This window comes from Carlito syrichta, unplaced genomic scaffold (genome assembly GCF_000164805.1).
Source record: "Carlito syrichta isolate Samal-C Ts95f unplaced genomic scaffold, Tarsius_syrichta-2.0.1 Scaffold305880, whole genome shotgun sequence".
Taxonomy (NCBI): Eukaryota; Metazoa; Chordata; class Mammalia; order Primates; family Tarsiidae; genus Carlito; species Carlito syrichta.
In genome coordinates, this window is record NW_007249976.1 from 2,039 (window position 1) to 21,855 (window position 19,817).

General features: G+C 40.7%; 1 protein-coding gene across 1 annotated transcript in view; it reads left to right on the forward strand.

Moving 5' to 3' along the window:
- The first annotated feature begins 1,838 nt into the window (after positions 1–1,838).
- KMT2A (lysine methyltransferase 2A) overlaps positions 1,839–19,817 on the forward strand; it is an 89,685-nt gene continuing 71,706 nt past the window's right edge. The window contains exons 1-2 of the mRNA XM_008062920.2: positions 1,839–1,939; positions 11,006–11,010. Of these exons, the coding sequence (XP_008061111.2) occupies positions 11,009–11,010 (2 nt within the window). The 5' untranslated portion in view covers positions 1,839–1,939; positions 11,006–11,008. The remainder of the gene's footprint in view (positions 1,940–11,005; positions 11,011–19,817) is intronic.

Below are 19,817 nucleotides of genomic sequence, written 5' to 3' on the forward strand. Positions count from 1 at the left end.
CCCCAAATCCCTTGGCACAGACCCCCTCGCCGGGGCTTCCCATCCCGGGACTGAACCCCTCCTCCCTTTCACAGATTACCTCATCCGAGCAAGATTCCTCCCTCCCTCCCTCCTAGAGACCTGATCCCGCCACATCCCCGCCTCCCTCTCTGGGCAGATGTGTTACTCCTAGGGCAGTTTTCCTCTCGGGCATCTCTCGGGTGATGGCCTCATCCGGGGCCACGCTCTTCTCCTAGCCCGTGGGGATCGGGGTGTCCCTTCCAGCACCTTGCTTCCGAAAACCTGAGGGACCCTCGCCCCATCCCCGGGCCCGGTCCCTGTGCTGCCAGCCACTCCCCCTTCCTTCACCTCTGCCCTCCGCCCCCCACCCCAAGCAGTCAGAGCCCCCTCCTGCCCGACCCACCGGGGAAAAATCTCTCCCTCCCTCTCCACCTTGCTCCCTCACCTCCTTTCCCTCTGAAGATAACGGTGATCTCCTCATGCAGCAGTCTCTCCCCCCATCTTACAGGGCTCCAGTTTCTAGCCTATTGGTAGCAGGGACTTACTCTACCTTTGCTCCACCCTTTCCCTCCTTTAGAATGAAGGATTAGTGGCATCTTGGGGGGGGGGGATAGTCCACTGTCCCCTAGGCGTAGAGCAGAGCAGCTTTCCAGTACTCCCCTTGGAGAGGAGGCAGGCTTTCCCTCCATCTCTGGGGAAGGGGGCCCCTGTGAGGGGAGGTGTTTGTGGGGGGCTTGGGCAGCATCCTCCCAGGGGAAGCAGCTGCTCTCCTACCCCACCCACTGCGCCTGAGAGCACGCAGTCTCCAACCCTGGCTCCCTCCCGCCCTTCTCTTCTCGTCATTTCAGTATTGATCCACCTTTTCCTAGGCCAATCCTGGGGCTTGGAAGGGCTGGGGGAAGCCAGGTTGGGGTGAGGAGAGTAGATAAGGGACAGTTATACTTTGGTATGGTGGCGGTGGCTGCTTTGGGTCCGGAGAAAGAGGAGCATTATCAAGCAAAGTTATTCCTTAGAAGGAGGACTCGGGGTTGTCTCTCTGCTTCTTAGAAGGGGACCCAAGGTGGGTGAAGGGTCAGAGCTTTGCCCCTTCCCCATTAGTGCTGGGCGAGAATGGGGATGCTTTTATAAGCGTTATTCAGCTCCCTTCAGCAAATAGGAAAGTTGCCCTGGGAAGGGAAGTTGAGTTCAGGTTCAGCCGGTGGTGTTGCGCATTTGTTTTCCATTGGATGCAGAAGGGGGAGTTTGAATTGTAGAGGGGGGAGAATGGGATGAGGGGATGCTAGGAGGAGGAAGAGCAGCTGCTAGGGGCTGAAGCGAAGGGGGGTAGGGGGTTGCTGCTCTGGAGTGCTCTTGATTGAAACAGAAAGGGAAAGATAACAACCAGTCGTTTCCTGCGTGCTCTGCCGTTGGTGCACACACAAAATATCCTGGGCAAACCCCTTGTCCCCTATTGTGCCCCACATCCCTTTAGATGTACAGAAAGATCCTGGGAAGAAGGGGAGGGAGGAGATCCCAAGGACCCTGGCCCCTCCTTTCAAGGAGCTGGCATTTTTTAGTTGTTAGTCTTCCTGCCTCCTTTTTTTAATCGTTTCTAAGGCAGCCTGATCAGGAGACTGACAACAACCCGCCTTCTGACAGAGCAAGGAGGACATGATGGGGGCGTGTTCCTTGCTATGTAGCTAGCTGCAGCGTCCCCTTTCCCTGCCTCTCTCTGCTCTATCTCCACCTCCTTTTCCCAGCCTTCAGAAGGCAGCTGCAGTCAGCAGGGTTGTTTGAGACTATTTATTGGTTGCTGTAGATTATTATTTTTTTTTGAAAGGCCAATTCTGTATTTTTTAAGCTAACAACACAGATCCCATGTAGTTGGAGAACCAAAGGCCTCATACATGACAAAAAGACTGAACCGTTCAGGTTACTTGCATGGAGTTGGTGCTTAAATGTGAGTTGATTTTGCTTTTTTAAAAGATACAGCAGCAAAAAAAAAAAAAAAAAATTACTGACATTTCATTTACCTGCTTATTTTCAAAATTGAGACTTGCCTGGTTTTATGTAGAATTTTAGCCCCATGTATATTTGCGTATAATAAGAAAGTCTCTATTAGGAGAAGTTAGTTTATTTTAAGGGGATCCTAAGAAGCATATTCTTTTTGTTTAGTATTGCTTATGTATTTTGTATTGAAGGACCAAGCATTCACATTCCAAATGTTGTTATCACATATTCAAAAGCAAAGTTTCATGCTGACAGCTTCCAATCATAACTTTTCAAGAGACTGGTTAGAAAGAGAGCCACCTGGATTCAGGGACCTAATGTCTGGGCACCAGAATATTTTATCTGTTGGTCTTTGGCAAATCACCTTTAATGTTTTAATCAGGTGCTAATATTTCATATCCACTGGCATTATGAGATGATTGTAAACTAGTGTTTTATCTTACTTAACAGTAGTAGCACATAGTGTTAAAGCCTGTCAAGGAATTACAGTTATTTCAAATAAAATCATATTTATAAGGTTTTTTTTTTCTTTAAAACTTTTGCCTGAACAGTAGTTGCTACTTCATCATGAGAAGAGTGGTTGACTCCTTGTATTAAACTTAAGTATTTTTTTTCTGAATTGGGAATTGGCTTGAATGAGCTGTTGTTTCATGGGTAAGCTTTTTATGTGATAGTCTGAGGCAGTTTAGTACGAGTTGATGGTATGCATCGAGTAGTGCTAAATTAGAGAGATGATATCCTCTTACCTGTTAGTTTTCAGTAGAGAAGCCAAGCATTTTTTACAAATAAATGATAAGCTTCCAGAAGAGAAGTTTAGGGCTCAACCTGGGCTGACATAGAATTCTAAAGATTGTTCTTAGAACTCCCCCTCACAGCTCTTTATCAAGTCTTACCTGGATCCATGAAGAAATGATTATATGACCCACAGTGATTCTAACCTCTTTCAATTCTGATTTGTCTTAAGTGAATAATAATTGTAACTTGCCTATAACAAAACCTAAGCTAATACTTCTAAAACTAGGTGGCAGAACTTCCAGTTAACTCACCATTTGAACTCAGTTAACAGTAATAGACTTGTCTTTTACCACCACTGGTTCCTAGCTTCCTTTGTATTGAATATCTCTGGGTTAACAACATGTGAGAGTTCTTCCTAACCAAATTCTGCTAGAATGGGACTATTTTTTAAAAATATAGGTGCTGCTGGTCTTTCATTTGGTTTTTCTATATGACAATTAGGAAGTAGAATTAAGTTTTCTTTTATTGAGCCTGTAAGAAATCATAGAAGTCCATTTTTTGCCTTTCCTCTTCCCTTCCATCCCTAATGCCAGTATTCCGTTTTTCTGTGGATTGTCTCAGGTAATGTTCATACTATTGCCATCTAAATAAACATAGCATAGCAGCATCCTCTCTGTTGGCCTGAATCTGGATTGTTTTCGTATAAACCTCAGGGTTAGTTTATTTATCAACAATTAGTCCTTGTTTATTAATTTAATAATCCATTTACCTCTCTCCTACTACTTCACAAAATGTTAAAAGCAAAATTTCCATCCTGATTATAACATAGCAAACTTTGGTTAGATATAAATTGGACCTGAATTACAATGTTGGTATTTGTTTTCATTTGATATTGCAGTTTAGTTCATGTGGACTGAGGCAGGATTTTGGGTTGGACTTGAAAAGACAGTAGTACTATAGCAGAAAGGTAGTTGGAGAGTGTGATTTTTTAAAAAAATATTTATTGGTCATATGTTCTAAGAGTAGGAGTTACTCCTTCATTGCCTTCACAGCTAATCCTGAGATTGGCAGAAGGAAACTGAAGCAGAGAAAAAGGTGGGATACAGTGGAAGAATCTTCAGAGTAGAAGCCAGTGGACATGGGCTCTCATCTCACTCATCTCTGTCACTTGTGCAGTTCGCTTTTTTTTTTTTTTTGGACTAACCTCTCTGAAGAAAGCAGTTCACTTTTGACTTTAAATTTCTGACCTGTAAAGTTAAGTGTTTGAGCTAAATAGCTCATGAATCTTTCTGTTCCAATATTGACTCCTTTCTATTTTATTACATTTTTGGTCAGACCAGAATTTCTTATTCTGAGTCTATTATGAGTCAGTGGGCCTATTTGGTAATTTTTTTTTTTTTTTGTAAGAGATGGGGTCTGGTCTGGAGCTCCTGGCTCAAACAATCCTTATGCCTCAGCCAGTTTCCTAAGTAGCTGGGATTCTGTTTGGTAATTTTTAATATCAGATCATACATTTGCCCACTTAACTGGCATTATTATTAGTAGGAGAAATTTCAACTTGGTGGGAAAGTTTTTATTGTGTGGGAAAAAAATAAGGATATTGGTGAAACTGACCAGTTTCATTTATGAGAAAAATAAGGATAAAATGTTAAACATAGTTCTGAGAACTTGTAGAACCCCAGGCATGATCTGGTGTTTGGAGGGGCCTTCTTGTTTAACTAAACTTATTTTCTGTGTTTTCATTATTGTGGATTCCTGACTATCCAGTAAAGAAGTTATTTTCTGTCTAGGTAGTATATTCCCTTACATATGTGAGATTTTTTTTCCTTTTTTTTTCTTTTTTCTTTTTATTTTAAAGATGAGGGGCACAGTTCATGGTTAGGTATACAAATGTTCATATGCAGGTACCCTTGTTAATGAGGTGTGACTACTCCCCCCCACAGTTGCCAATCCCCCCCCCACACACTTTCACTGTACTCCCAGTCCCTTTCTTATAGTATTATGATAATTGTTCAAGGTCTACTTATGAGTGAGAACATATGGTAGGTATGTGAGATTCTAAAAGAAAAGAAAAATCTCATACATCAACATGTTTATAAACCCAAAGCAATAGTACCTACATTGAAGGAAGTAGTTTTTAATATGTTCTGAAATAAAGTGCTTGGTTTGTACTGAGCAGTAGAACTCTTCTTCTTTCTCATTGAAAACCAGATGACATGTCTCCATCTTTCCCTTCCATTTAATTATCTTAAGGCACATATTCCTGAAGGAAATTATCCACAAAATAGTGATTTATTTTCTGAACTGAAAGTTGAGAAGAATATTCCCTTGACTTAATTCTCATCTCTTTGCTCACCTTGGAGCTGTCCTTCCATAGAGCAGCTGTGTAGACTCTACACCAATTGCCTCCCTTGCCCTGTGGCTGGAGGGGGTGGCACCAATGCTTTGCTTGCTCAGAGGCATAACAGACTGCACTGCCTCTCTCTCTTTTGGAAACTCTCTGTGTTTTAATTGTAGGTCTCCTAATTAAGATCTCTTTGTGCCTGCCCACATTCCACTAGTGTTGGCACAGAACTTCAGCTTCCTTCTAGCACTTAACTGAAGGCCTTCAATCGGGCCTTTTGTGAATATCTTGTCTCTTTCCATTCTTCCTTTGCCAAGGTGGAGAGTCCAGTGGCAAGGACCTTTGAGAAAGGGGGAAGCTCTGTGACTATCACGACTTTGGGAGGAATTTATTCAAGGTTTGCTGGGATGGGATGTTCTTTTGTTTGCATATGTTATTTTCAGGGATTAAGAAAGGTTAAGTTACTAATGAGTCTGGCATGACTGTACCTTCATTTTAATCAGATTCTTAACCCTGTAGGCACTAGCAAGAAAGAGGATGCCGTGGAGTTCATTGTTACAAAGTATTTGCTTGGATCTTATCTAGTTTTATGAACCGTGATGAATCTTATCATGGAGTAAATCACAGACTTGTGATTTTTGTGGACTGGTAGGTTATAAAGATAAACAATCAAGTGAAATTATTGATTATTCCTAAATTGTATCAGATTTGAAATACAGACTGAATGAAAGTTTGCTTTGAGATTTGAATTAACTTTTTAAATTAGTGATGTCTTTAGAAGGGTCTAGAAATTGTTGAATTCATTAATACCCTTGTAGGCTCTAGAATTTCTTGAGAAGTTCAGGAATTGATTAGGTTTCTAGAGTAGTTTCAGGATAAGAGAATAATTTTTCTGGAAAAAGTTGTTTGACTTTAGTTTCCATTTTCTTAGTGTTCAAAATACAGCATGTCTTTTACTAGATCTATAGGTGGCATGTTAGTGAAAATGCAATCTTTTATTAAGAAAAAGAAATCTTAAATTTCTATCACCTGGGCCCAGATGGTTTCATTGATCACATCAGTATGAGGTAGGCAGACAAAAGGCAATTTTTGTTATTGTCATCTTGTTGGTTGTGAAAAAGGCCTGAAAGAAGGAAGTACAGGATCTTTTATGGCATGCATTAAATAAAGCTGGAGGCCTGCGCTCTTATACCTGAGTGGGTGGTTTTATGGCTTAATTCTCTAATTGCTGGCATTTATGGCTGTGGATGCTACTGGCCCTGTGGCTGAGGTAGATTATGCTGGGAATAGGGAGAGAAAAGAGATCCTTTTGTTAGCCTTTTCATTTTCCCCCTAAATAAGGTCTCTGAGAAAGCCTTGAGGAAATACACAGACACTTGGACTGAGGGAATGACTTCCCATTAAATGGTTCTTTACCTTTTTAAAAAGGATGAGTTGCTTTTCTTGACCTATCCAAAGAAATCCATACCACCCCTGTTAAATATTTCAATGAGCTCTTTACCTTGTCAGGTTACACGCCAGGGGAAGCCAACCACGAGGCCATAGCTGCTGCCAAGCGTTCACTTGTAAAGACTGAGATGTTTGAAAGAAGAATTATGTTGTGTGACTGTAATTGTTACAGATGCTGTAAGTTCTGTTGTTGGACTAGTGCAAAACTTCTTGGAGGCCAAACTTTACTTAACTTTTTAGATGTTGAATGTACTACCCTAATGGATTTTAATATTAAGAAAGTAACAAAGATTTAAGTGTAAGAGTTAGTTGGCAGTTTTCTGTGCAGCATATGAAAATTCCCCTTTCCTTGAAATGAGTAGCTGTTTTTCTATTTGACAAATAGACCAAAGGGATTTCCCCAGATATCTTACCTTTAATTATTGCTACAGCAATATCTTGTGCAGTACCAGTGGGTATTATCTGTCCACTGGCATTTATTTCAGGAGTTAGAGTTTCTTCCACATACAGTAGTTTATTTACTTTCTTGCATTTTTAGTTTTGTGTTTTGTTGGGAGGTTTGGGTGTAGATGTTTTGAAGTCTTTTAGCAGCAATAGCTATGAATCTAACTAACATGCAAACTGTTTTAGAGAGATCCATCCCTTACCCATGCTGTGTTGAAGCATCGTTTCATTCTCATTTTGCCGCATCATAGTATTTGTGACTTTCTGTCTTGAATTAGGAGAGTAACATTACTTGTAGAATGTTTTTAGAGAAAATATTTTCATGAAGTCTTTTTTTTGTACTATCTCGGTTCTAAAAACAAAGGAGAAGTTAATTGTAGCTATAATTAGTATCTTACACCTAGAGAAATAAATATTTACATATGCTTGTATTCAACTTCTGTCCATTCATGAAGAGTGAAGAGTTTTTAGATCAAACACAAAAATGGCCCCTAGATTATTGCCTTTAATTATAAGCAGTAAAATCTTTTGGATAACATCTCTTTAAGCTTAGTTAAGAGAAAATCCTTTTGTAATCTCTTTGGCTAGGATTTTTTATTTGTGCATATATAAATACCTTTACAAAGGACAAGGAGAATCTCATAATCTAATCTGTAATAGTGTAAGATAGTATAGCACAGTAATTAAGAGTTGTTAAGACTGGGCTCTGGATTTAGACTGCCTGGGTTCAAATCTTAGCTCCGTCATGTATAAGCTGAATGGCCTTGGAAAAGTTGTTTTTTGAGATGGAGATGGAGTCCCATCATAATTCACTGCAGCCTCCAATTCCTGGGCTTAAGTGATCCTCCCACCTCAGCCTCTTGAGTAGCTAGGAAGGATTACAGTTGTGCTTACCACACCTGGCCCGTTTTTGTTATTTTTTGTAGAGTTGGGGATTTCTTTTTTTTTGAGTTGGAGTCTCACTCTGTCGCCCAGACTGGAGTGCAGCGGCCGCTCCCAGCCACCGCAGCCTCGACCTGCTGGGCTCCGGCGATCCTTCCGCCTCAGCATTCCGAGTAGCCGGAATTACAGGCGCGCGCTACCATGCTTGGCTAATATTTTTTTTTTGATTTTATTGTAGAGATGAGGTCTCGCCTGCCCAGGCGGGTCACGAACCCGCAGGCTCAGGCAGTCCACTCACCTCAGCCTCCCAAAGGCGCGGGATTACAGGCTGAGCCACCGAGCCCGGCTGAGTTGGGGATTTCACTATGGTGCCCAGGCTGGTCTCGAACTCCTGGGCTAAAACAGTCCTTCTACTTCAACCTCCCAAAGTGCTGGGATTTCAGGTATGAGTCACTGCGCCTGGCCTGGGAAAGTTTTAGCCTCTCCATGCCTCAGTTTCTTCATTTGTAAGTTCAGGGTGATCATGGTTCATAACATTATTGTGAGGTTTCATTGAAATCATGAATGTAAGCACTTAGCACTTTGCCTGGCACATGGGAAACCCTAAATATTATTAGAACTGTTGAAAGAGAGGTGCTGTAATTTTTTTTTTTTTTTTTACCAGAATGACTGGTTTTTATTACACTGAGGTATACCTATATTTGTGTGCACATGTGCAGCTGAGTACTGTAATTTTTTTTTTTTTTTTTTGAGTTGGAGTCTCACTTTGTCACCTAGACTGGAGTGCAGTGGCACACTCATGGCCACCACAGCCTTGTCCTTCTGCCTCAGCCTTCCACATAGCTGGAACTACAGGCATGCGCCACCATGCCCAGCTAATTTTTAAGTTTATTATAGAGATGATGTCTCACCAAGTTGCCCAGGCTGCTCTCCAACCCATGGGCTCAGGCAATCCTCTCACCTTGGCTTCCCAAAGTGCTAGGATTATAGGCATGAGCCACTGCGCCCAACTTGTATTCTTGACTTTATAATGTTCTTGATTTTGATCTGGGTGTCAAGTTCATCTATAAACTAGGTGAAACCAAATTGCTAGACACCTGTCAATAGTGGGTACAATTGGTATCCGACTAAAACATAATTCTCGTGGTAAGGCAAGAAAGGGAGAAGAAAGAGAACTAGACAGTAAATAGGCATGTAGAATATCAAGGAATACAGTGCCTCTATGAGTTGCATAGTTATCATGCCAGGCAGGTATATTGGAGTTGCTACTCTTGGTCTTTATTTTTTTATTTTTTACTTTTTGAGTTGGAGTCTTACTCTGTCGCCCAGACTGGAGTGCAGTGGCTGCTCCTGGCCACCACAGCCTCAACCTGCTGGGATCCTTCCGCCTCAGCCTTCCAAGTAACTGGAACTACAGGCACACGCTACCATGCCCGGCTGATTTTTGATTTATTGTAGAGATGAGGTCTTGCCAAGTTGCCCAGGCGGGTCTCGAACCCGTGGGCTCACACAATCCACTCACCTCAGCCTCCCAAAGGCGCAGGATTATAGGCTGAGCCACCGAGCCCGGCTACTCTTGGTCCTTATAACTAGTATTCCTGATCTTTTTATAAGTATGAGCACTTGATTATCTTTTATAACAACTCAGAAGGTTCTTCAGGATTCTTGGCCCCAGAGTTCACATCCATTAGTCTATACTTGATGACTATTTGACATTTGCTCTTAAGTTTCAACTTAGGGAGAATGAGTGCTAGTCTAACAGTGATCAATGCAATTAACAATTTGATTATAGAAGAAATGCTAAGTTGTAGGTTACAAATTCTGGGGAGTTGAAACTTAACTTGAGAAATAGAATTTCAAAAGAGGTTAAAGTTTAAGAATAGTAGAGGCTAGTGTGCTTAAGGAGGAAAAATACAGTTTTTCTGTATGTCTCTTAAAAAAAAAGATTTGCTAATATACTTTATATGCCATTTTTTACAGGTGAAGAAACTGAGGCACAAATTAGTTTTCCTTAAGTTATATGGCTAGTAAGTGGCAGAGCTAGAATTTAAATCTCCACCTACATTTATTTGAAAGTTCATTCTTGCTCTCTGCACTGTGCTATCGTTAAGTCTTTTCTTTTCCTACTCTCATCCAATCAATTTCTGAATAATATTGTAGTATTTCTTTAACATCTTCCTGCTTTTCTGTGTCTACCATCCTAGTTTTTTTTTTTTTTTTTTTGAGTTGGTGTCTCACTCTGTCGCCGGCCACTGCAGCCTCGACCTGTAGGCTCTGGCGATCCTTCCGCCTCAGCCTTCCGAGTAGCCAGAATTACAGGCACACGCTACCACGCCTGGCTGATATTTTTGATTTGTTGTAGAGATGAGGTCTCGCCAAGTTGCTCAGGCAGGTCTCGAACCCGCAGGCTCAGGCAATCCACTAACCTCAGCCTCCCAAAGCACGGGATTATAGGCTGAGCCATCAAGCCCAGCTACCATCCTAGTTTAAATAACTGTTACCTTTGCATGGATTGTTGAGTTTATCTCACTGGTCTCCCCACCTTTCTTTTCACCCTACAGAGTGATGCCAGTTGTTTTCTTAAATACAGATCTGATTATGTCACTTTATTTCTAAAACCCTTTGACTTTTCACTATGAATATAAAATAAAATTTAAATTTCTCAGCCCTTCATAATCTAGCTGGTCTACATTTCTATGTTTTGAACCATATTTCCTGAACATACATTCTCTTATGTGCTTCAGTCACATTGGACTAATAAACTATTAGGTGTTTTCCATAGTCTTTGTGTATCAGCCTTTATACCTTTGACAGAGCTTCTCCTTTGCCTTAAAGCTCCTTTTGACTTACCTCTGGCTTATTAATCTATGACTCAACTCAGATTCTTCCATGAAACTTTCACAGATACTACTACTAGTTGAAACTCAACTTCTTCTCAGGTTTTTTTGTTTGTTTGTTTTTTGTTTTTTCTCTTTTTAATTGTACTTTTCACTTACCTTGAAGAACTGACCCCAGAGTGCCTTAGGTTGTGACACTGTTGAATACGTCTGTCCTTGTCCCATTAGATTGTGACTCTCTTATGACATGGACCATTTTTAAGTCATCATTTATGTTTTATGTTGTTTATAATGGTGATTTTTTTTTTGTATAGAAAGTGACCAGTGAATGTTGAAATTGAAATCTTGATGTACATACAACTTTTAGGAGTACTTTGCAAGGACATTATATAAGCTAGGAGAATTTGTATAAGACCACTCGCAGGATAATTTTGATTAATCTTTAAAAAATACTAAACTAATTTAAGTATGGCAGAAGAAAGTGTGAGAGCCATCATAGGACATTTTTGTAAAGGTACTGATTGGGGTTTTGAAAGTGATGTTGAGGTGTCCTGATGGGATGTCATTATATTTTATGCAGGTGAAACTTAGCCCTGATCATCCCCTTACTTGAGTGTTGTTTCCATTTCTAGGTTCCTCAACTTAAAAGGGATGAGGAGACCTTGGAGACGGTTCTGAGGAGACTCAAAAGATGATTATATGATTGGAAGTCAGTCCTATGAGGAAAGGTTGAGAGAATGAAAGGTTAAGAGGCAACTTAATAACTCTTCATAAAACATGAATGGATCCATTATTAGGAATGGTAACCAGCTGTTTTCCAGCTCCACTGATAATAGAGTAAGCGAAAATAGGTTTAAACTTTTAGAAGAATAAGGTAGTTGTATAAAGAACTTGTTGCTAATAATGGTGGTTGTTACAGTGATGGTAAAAAGGTTACCAAAGTAATTTTATCATCTTCTCTGGAGGTGTATTTTTAAAGTACAGTCCTGCATATATTTGAATAAAATGACCACTCAAGCTACCTTCTCCTGTGAATCAATAAATATATTCATATTCAGCTCCCTAAGGGCATGGATCATATTTTATACCTTTTAATATTCCCCAAGGGGTCCTAGGACCTCTTGGCTCCCTTTGAAGTATTTGATTTGAATTGTCAATTTATGGCAATAATTAATTTTTGCTAGTAAGCTTCCAGAGAAATGTCTTTTTGAAACAATGATTTTTGTATTAGTTTTATAGAATAAAAATTCTGTAAGCAGAGCTAAGAGAGAAATCTTAAACATCAAGAGAAACCAGGGAAAACAGGAAATATGGTTTCAATATAGGAAACGAATAAGTATTTGTAGTTTTTATGTCCATTTTCTCTTGTAATTTAAAGAGATATGCTTCAGAATGTCTCTGGTTAAGGTTATCACTGCTTGTGGATGTATTATAACAAGTGCTTGTAAATTGTTTCCAAACTAATGTAAGTTTGGTTCATGTGAGTTAGTTTTATAAGAGCCTCTGACCCTTGGCTTTTGAGGCTATGTACAGGGTTTGCATCACTCAGAATGAAACCTTTTTAGATATGTTAGGTTGCAGAAAGCATTTCCTGTACAGTCAGAATGAAAACTGTGAATTGGGATTGTTCATATAGATTACAAAAAGTCTAGGCAGAGCTGATGTTAACACCAGCCAGTTTTCCTAGCAACTCTTAGCTCTAAAACCTTGATTGTATAATTGAAGAGTAGGATTTTTAAATTTAGTACTAGAATTGTGTACAAATTCCTTCTTTTAAGTGAATTGACACTAGGTTTTAAGGTTAGTTACATATACTGAATTGTTTTATATAATAAATGGCATCTACTCTTGACCAGACAGTCTCATAAAATGACTGGAGTTCATAGGTAAAACTGAATTGTTCAGAAATTCTGCAAGTGATGGCAAAGTGAAGTGCAGTTTGACTCTTAATTGTAAAATTGGGTGTCATTTGAAAAACTCTGGGAATTGGAAGTAGAACAGATTCATGTTTTCCCCATAACTTTTAATTGCTAGTCATATAGGTATAAATTCAGAAAGCAGGAGACTTTTAAAAGCAAATAATAATTTTCTTAAGATTCTTTATTCTACTTAAGAGACTTAAATGTTGGAGTAATTAAAAAAAAACACAAAAAACACCAGGGACTTTCTTTTTGTTTTAATAGGTTAATGCCACCTAATGTGGGCTTCTGAGAATGTGATGGCAGACTTCCAAATATGATGTGGTAGGCAGAAGAGACCAATTGGTTTTTCAAAATACTAAGAATACAGAATGTATCTGAATATTAATTACTAAAAAATAGTAAGTCAAAGTTGTATTGGCTGACTTGGTAGCTTAGTTGTTTTGCCAAGGAAAGTGTTCACTTTTGTCATCTAACTTCATACTGTTCCATCAGAAAACTGACTTTACAGAGATAACTCTTTACCTTGGAGGGAAGGAAGTTGTGGATTCCTCAGTGTTACTGCAATTGCTTTTAGTCACTCAACAGCCCATAATCCCAGAAGGAAAGATGCAACCTGACTTTTGCACCAGAATAAGAGCAAGAAGCTGGAAGAGAAAAACTGATATTTTATAATAGAAATTTGTAGTTGAATGAGGGTATAGTTCAAAATGAAGTTAACTGCTTAAAGTTGTTATATGGGGGACCAAAACTTCTTATAATAAAAAGAACCATCTCTAAAAACAAAATTGGTGTTTGCTTGTTTAATTTTTTTGACTTATTCATGTAGAACTGGTCATTTTGTGGTATTTTCCATTAGAGAAGAATAAATCCTGTGATTGCGATGATTAACTTAATTTTCTACAATGTATCTGTTAAGTGAGTTTATTTCTTCTGCTTTAGCATGCAGATTTGGGATCTGAGGAATCAGGAAATACATGTTTCTTGAATTTTCTTTTTTGTGACAATTCTGCAGAATAATTTGGGGGCACTGCCAAGAAATCTGAATAGTTTACTCTCTGAAGTAGTACATTTATTATGCTGTTTTTTGGTTTTTCTTTTTTAAATGACAGATGAGCTACTGTATGCCTACCTCTTTTTCTGAAGCAGGATGGGTGGAGTTCACCTGTCTCATTTGCTTAGCTGTTTTGAGCATCTTTGCTTCTTGCTCTTGTTGACATGGAATGAGGATGAGGGCCGTAGCTACCTCTTTCTCTAATTACAAAGTGGGTGGTACTTGTGTTTCTTAGATGATAATTGCTGGGTAAAATGTAATTAAAAATTTGAAAACTGGACTTCATTCCTGTGTGGGTGAAATTTTTACCTTCTGTTGTTTTGAAGAACAGTTTATGATCGTCTCTGCACTTTTTAATCCTAGGTGACCTTTTTGTGTTAGCATTTCCCAATATTTGGCAGAGATCATATTTAAAATAGTTTAAATCTCTTCCTATCTGTTATGCATTCAAACAACTACTGTTCTCTTTGATGCACCCATAACCAGAGAATCTCCCCTTGTCCCTGCACCTGATAATCTTTTCACAAGAGACTATGATGTCAGCTCAGTAACTATATACATTTCTTGACTGGTTAAATTTCAGTAACCATCTTGGCTTAAGAAGTTTACCTCTTGATATCTGTGTATTTGACAATGCTTGAGTATATTATAATTTTCTTATTGATTCAACAGCATTTTTATATTCTACTTTTGGAAATGATTTACAAATGTCACATTTTCTCTTATTACAAGTGATGAAAAATGCCTGCCAAGAGGCTCATCTTCCTACATGACTGCCATAAATACAGCACTCTACGAAGTAAGAAATAGATAGTGATTGGAAAATCTAATTGATTTTTAGAACATCTTTTATTTTTCAGGTAGATGACCAGCTACTGGGGTTTAGCATTGAAGAAGTCCCTTTCCTCATGGAACTTACTATCTAATTTCTTTTTAATGAGTTCAGCTTAAAACACATCATGAGAAGTACTAAAATATAGTACTTTGCAAGATACTTTGGAAATTTGAAGATTGGAGCTCTCAAAACGAATAGGAACAAATTGCCCCTGGGAGCAATTCGGCTATTCTTCATCTGCTGACTTACTGATTCTTAGTAGCTGGAACTACAGGCGCGCACTACCACAACGGCTGATTTTTTTTTTTTAATTTATTGTAAAGATGAGGGCTCTTCAAGTTGCCCAAGCGGGTCTCGAACCCGCGGGCTCAGGCAATCTACTCACCTCAGCTTCCCGAAGGCACGGGGTTACAGGCTGAGCCACCAAGTCCGACTGACTTACTGATTCTTTGTTTTTTTAAAAAAATATTTTGTTTTATTTTATTTTTATTTATTTAAAAAAATTTCTTTTGAGTTGGAGTCTCACTCTGTCGCCCAGACTGGAGTGCAGTGGCCGCTCCCAGCCACCGCAGCCTCCCCTGCTGGGCTCTGGCGATCCTTCCGCCTCAGCCTTCCAAGTAGCTGGAACTATAGGCGCGTGCTACCACGCCCCGCTAATTTTTCGATTTATTGTAGAGATGAGGTCTCGCCAAGTTGCCCAGGCGGGTCTCGAACCCGCGGGCTCAGGCAATCCACTCACCTCAGCCTCCCAAGGGCGCGGGATTACAGGCTGAGCCACCAAGCCCGACTGACTTACTGATTCTTAAAGACTTGGTTGTATTATACCGAGTGTAATAAATGAACCAGGAGTTGTGGTTTTTTTTTTGTTGTTTTTTTTGAGTTGGAGTCTCACTCTGTCGCCCAGACTGGAGTGCAGTGGCTGCTCCTGGCCACCGCAGCCTCAACTTGCTGGGCTCTGGCGATCCTTCCGCCTCAGCCTTCCGAGTAGCTGGAATTACAGGCACACGCTACCACGCCCGGCTGATTTTTTGATTTATTGTAGATATGAGGTCTCACTGCCCAGGCGGGTCTCGAACCCATGGGCTCAGGCTATCCACTCACCTCAGCCTCCCAAAGGCACGGGATTACAGGCTGAGCCACCAAGCCCGACTCAGGAGTTGTTTTTTGTTCTTATTTATTTATTTACTTTTGAGTTGGAGTCTCACTCTGTTGCCCAGGCTGGAGTGCAGAGTGGCACGCTCCCGGCCACTGAAGCCTCAACTTGCTGGGCTCCGGCGATCCTTCTGTCTCAGCCTTCTAAGTAGCCGGAACTACAGACATGCGCTACCATACCCAGCTAATTTTTGATTTATTGTAGAGATGAGGTCTAGCCAAGTTGCCCAGGTGGGTCTGGAACCCCCGGTCTCAGGCAATCCACTTGCCTCGGCCTCCCAAAGTGCTGGGATTACAGGCTGAGCTACCAAGACCGGCCAGAAGTTGTTTATTTTAGAGATGAGGCCTCTGTTGTCTGGGCTGGAGTGAGGGAATTCACAGATGCAATAAAAGGGTACTACAGCCTTGAAGAACTGGGCTCAAGTGATTGTCCTGCATCAGTCTCCCAAGTAGCTGGGACTGTAGGCACACACCAGCACACCTGGCTCTGAGTCAAGAGATTTTAAATATTCTCAAAGTATGTAATAAATAGCTTTTCCCTTCCTGTTAAAAGGGAACCTAGGTGTGATACCTAGGCAGTATCCTCTGCTGCCTTCTACAATCAAAGAAGGGCCTCATCCTATCTAAGGCCAACCTCTTTATTTGAGCTCTAGATTCCATCTCTTCCCATCTACTCAGTGTTGTACTGTCCCCCCCTCCTGCTGCATTGGCAATTTCTCACTAAGGTGAATTGAGCCCATCACCGAATAAAACTAACTGTCTTAGTATCATTCTTCTTTTAAAAAATTCTTGACCTCACGTCCTCCTCCAGCTACTACCTCAGTCTGTTCCCTTTCACAACAAAACTCCTTGAAAGTGCTAGCTGTAATTGCTATCTTCTACTTTCTTACCTTTCATTCTCTCTTCAACTACTCCAGTTGGGCTTTTATCCTCATGACTCCTAAAATAGCTCTTATCAAGGTTCTCAAGGACCTCTATCTTACCAGATTGAATAGATAATTCTCAGTTCTTATCCTGTTAAACCATTTGGCAGTATTTGAACCAGCTGGCCACTCCCTTCTTCATATACTCCATGGATTTTTTTTTAACACTACTGTAAGTCACCCACTTTACTTCTTAACTCATTGGTTATTCATTTTCAGTATTCTGTACGACTTCCCTCCTCTGCTTAACTCTTTGGAATGTTGAAGGCACCCAGGAGTCTACCTTTGGCTATAGACTCTTCCAAGTGATCTCATCCAGGTCATCTATATACTGAGGACTACTAACTAACTCTGTCAATAACATCGAATACTTCTTGGAGTTCCAAACTCGTATAACCTGCTGCCTATTTGATATTTCCATTTGGGTAATAAGAGTGGCTAACATTTACTGAGTGTTTATTGTAGGCCAGGCACTTCACATATATTATCTGAGCACTTGTATTCTGAGCATTCACATGTATTATCTTACCTAATTTCATGAACATTCTCTGAGGTGCCACTACCTTCTCATTTTATAGGCAAGGAAACACGTATGCATTGAAACATTTGGATATCTGATAGATCTCATACTTACCATGGCCAAAAAGACTCTACTGTTTCCCTCAAACCTTTTCCATTCCCAGTTTTTTTGTTTTGTTTAGATATGGGATCTCACTCTGTCACCTGGGCCAGAGTACAGTGGTGCAGTCATAGCTCATGGCGGCCTGGAACTTCTGTGCTTGAGGTATCTTCCTGCCTCAGGCTCCCAAGTAGCTGGGACTTCAGGTGTGCACCACTGTGCCTGGCTACTGTTTTTTAAAACATTTTTGTAGAGATAGGGTCTCACTATGTTACTCCTTGGCTCAAGCAATCCTCCTGCTTCAACTTCCCAAAGCGCTGGGATTATAGGCATGAGCTACATTGCCCGCCCCCACCCCCTTTGTTTTTGAATGACTTCATCATATATCCAGTTGCTCAGGCCTAAAATTTAAGAATTCTCCTTGATTTCTCTCTTACTCATACTGCAAATATAACCCATCAGCAAATTCTGTCTGTACTACATCCAAAATGTACCCTAAATTCAACTAGTTTTCAACAACGTCACCACCAAAACCCCAGACTTGACTATTAAAATCTCTCAGCTGGACTTATCTGTGTTTTTACCTCACTAAAGGTTTTTCTTCACACAGCATTTATGGACGCTAGTTATCAAATCAAATTATTATTTTAAACCTGTCAGTGTCTTCACCCCCTTCTAGAATAAATTGATTCCTTGCTATGACCAACAGAGCCATATATTATCTGGCCTCTGGCCAAGCCTGCCTCTCTAGCACTTTCTTTTTCTTTTTTTAAGTTGGAGTGTTGTTACTCTGTTGCCCAGGCTAGAGTGCAGTGGCATGATCACACCTACCGCAGGCTTGACCTGCTGGGCCAAGGCAATCCCTCCCCCTCAGCCTTCCACATAACTGGGACGACAGATGTGTGCCACTATGCCCAGCTCATTTTTGTTTTTTTTTTTTGAGTTGGAGTCTTACTCTGTTGCCCAGACTAGAGTGCAGTGGCACACTCATGGCTACCCCAGCATCGACCTGCTGGGTTCCGGTGATCCTTCTGTCTCAGCCTTCCAAGTAGCCAGAACTATAGGCACACGCTACCTTGCTCGCCTAATTTTTTAATTTATTGTAGAGACAAAGTTTCACCAAGTTGCCCGGACTGGTCTTGAACTTGCAGGCTAAGGCAATCCACTCATCTCGGCCTCCCAAAGTGCTGGTATTACAGGCTGAGCCACTGAGCCCAGCCTAATTTTTTTTTTAACTGAAGAGATGAGGTCTCACCATGTTGCCCAGGCTGGTCTCAAACTCCTGGACTCAGGCAATCAGCCCTCCTCAGCCTTCCAAAGTGTTGGGATTACAGGTGTGAGCCAACACGACCAGGCTAGTACTATCTTCATTCTCATTCTGCTGCAGAACCGTGCTGGCCTTTTTCTGTCTGTCATGCATGCCATTTTTGTTGCTGTCTCTGGGACTTTGCACTTGCTATCAGGCTAGAACACTGCTCCACCAAAGGTCTTTTTATGTCTGGCTTTTGCTCATTTAGATCTAATCAGATTTAGCAAGTTTTTTCTGCAAAGGGCTAGATGGTTTTTGTTGAAACTGCTTGATCGTCTTGTAGTGCAAAAGTAACCATAGGCATTATAGATATTCCTCAACTTACAACAGGAGTATGTCTTGAAAAGCCCAGCATAAATTGAAAAACTTTGAATATATCTCTGAACCCATTATAAAGTCAAAAATTCGTAAGTCAAACCATCGCTAGTTGGGGACTGTCTGTACATAAACAAATGAGTGTGGCTGTGTTCCAACAAAGCTTTATTTATGGACACTGAAATTTAAATTTCTTATAGTTTTTATGTGCACAAAATAGTCTTGTGACTTTTTTCAGCCATTTAAAAATGGTAAAATCATTTTAATCTTAGTTCATGGAGTGAACAAAAACAGGTGGTGGGCCAGATTTGTCCCATAGTTTTCCAATTCTTAGTAAACTGTTGCCTTAGAGTAAGTCTTTCCTGACTGCCCTAGTGAATATAATCCCACAGCTAACCCCTATTTTTTTTTTTTTTTTAATTTGAGTCTCACTCTGTCCTCAGACTGGAGTGCAGTGGCCGCTCCCGGCCACCCCAGCCTTGTCTGCTGGGCTCCGGCGATCCTTCCGCCTCAGCCTTCCAAGTAGCTGGAGCTACAGGCGCAAGCTATCATGCCCCGCTAGTTTTTTGATTTATTGTAGAGATGAGGTCTCGCCAAGTTGCCCAGGCGGGTCTCCAACCCGCGGGCTCAGGCAGTCTGCTCACCTCGGCCTCCCAAAGTGCTGGGATTACAGGCTGAGCCACTGAGCCCGGCTGCTAACCCCTATTAATGCTTATTGTCCTAATGTTTTTTATTTATTTGTTATGTGTTTATTTTCTGTTTCCACTAGATTGTAACCTCATGGGGGCAGGAATTGTGTCAGTTCTTCAACTGTGTATATTTAGGGTCTAAAATGGTACTTGGCAGTACTCAGTAAGCACTTGTTGAATGATTGAATGACAATCACATTTTACTTTTTTATTATTTATTTATGTATTTATTTATTTTTGAGTTGGAGTCTCACTCTTGTCACCCAGACTGGAGTGCAGTGGCTGCTTCCAGCCACCACAGCCTCTACCTGCTGGGCTCCGG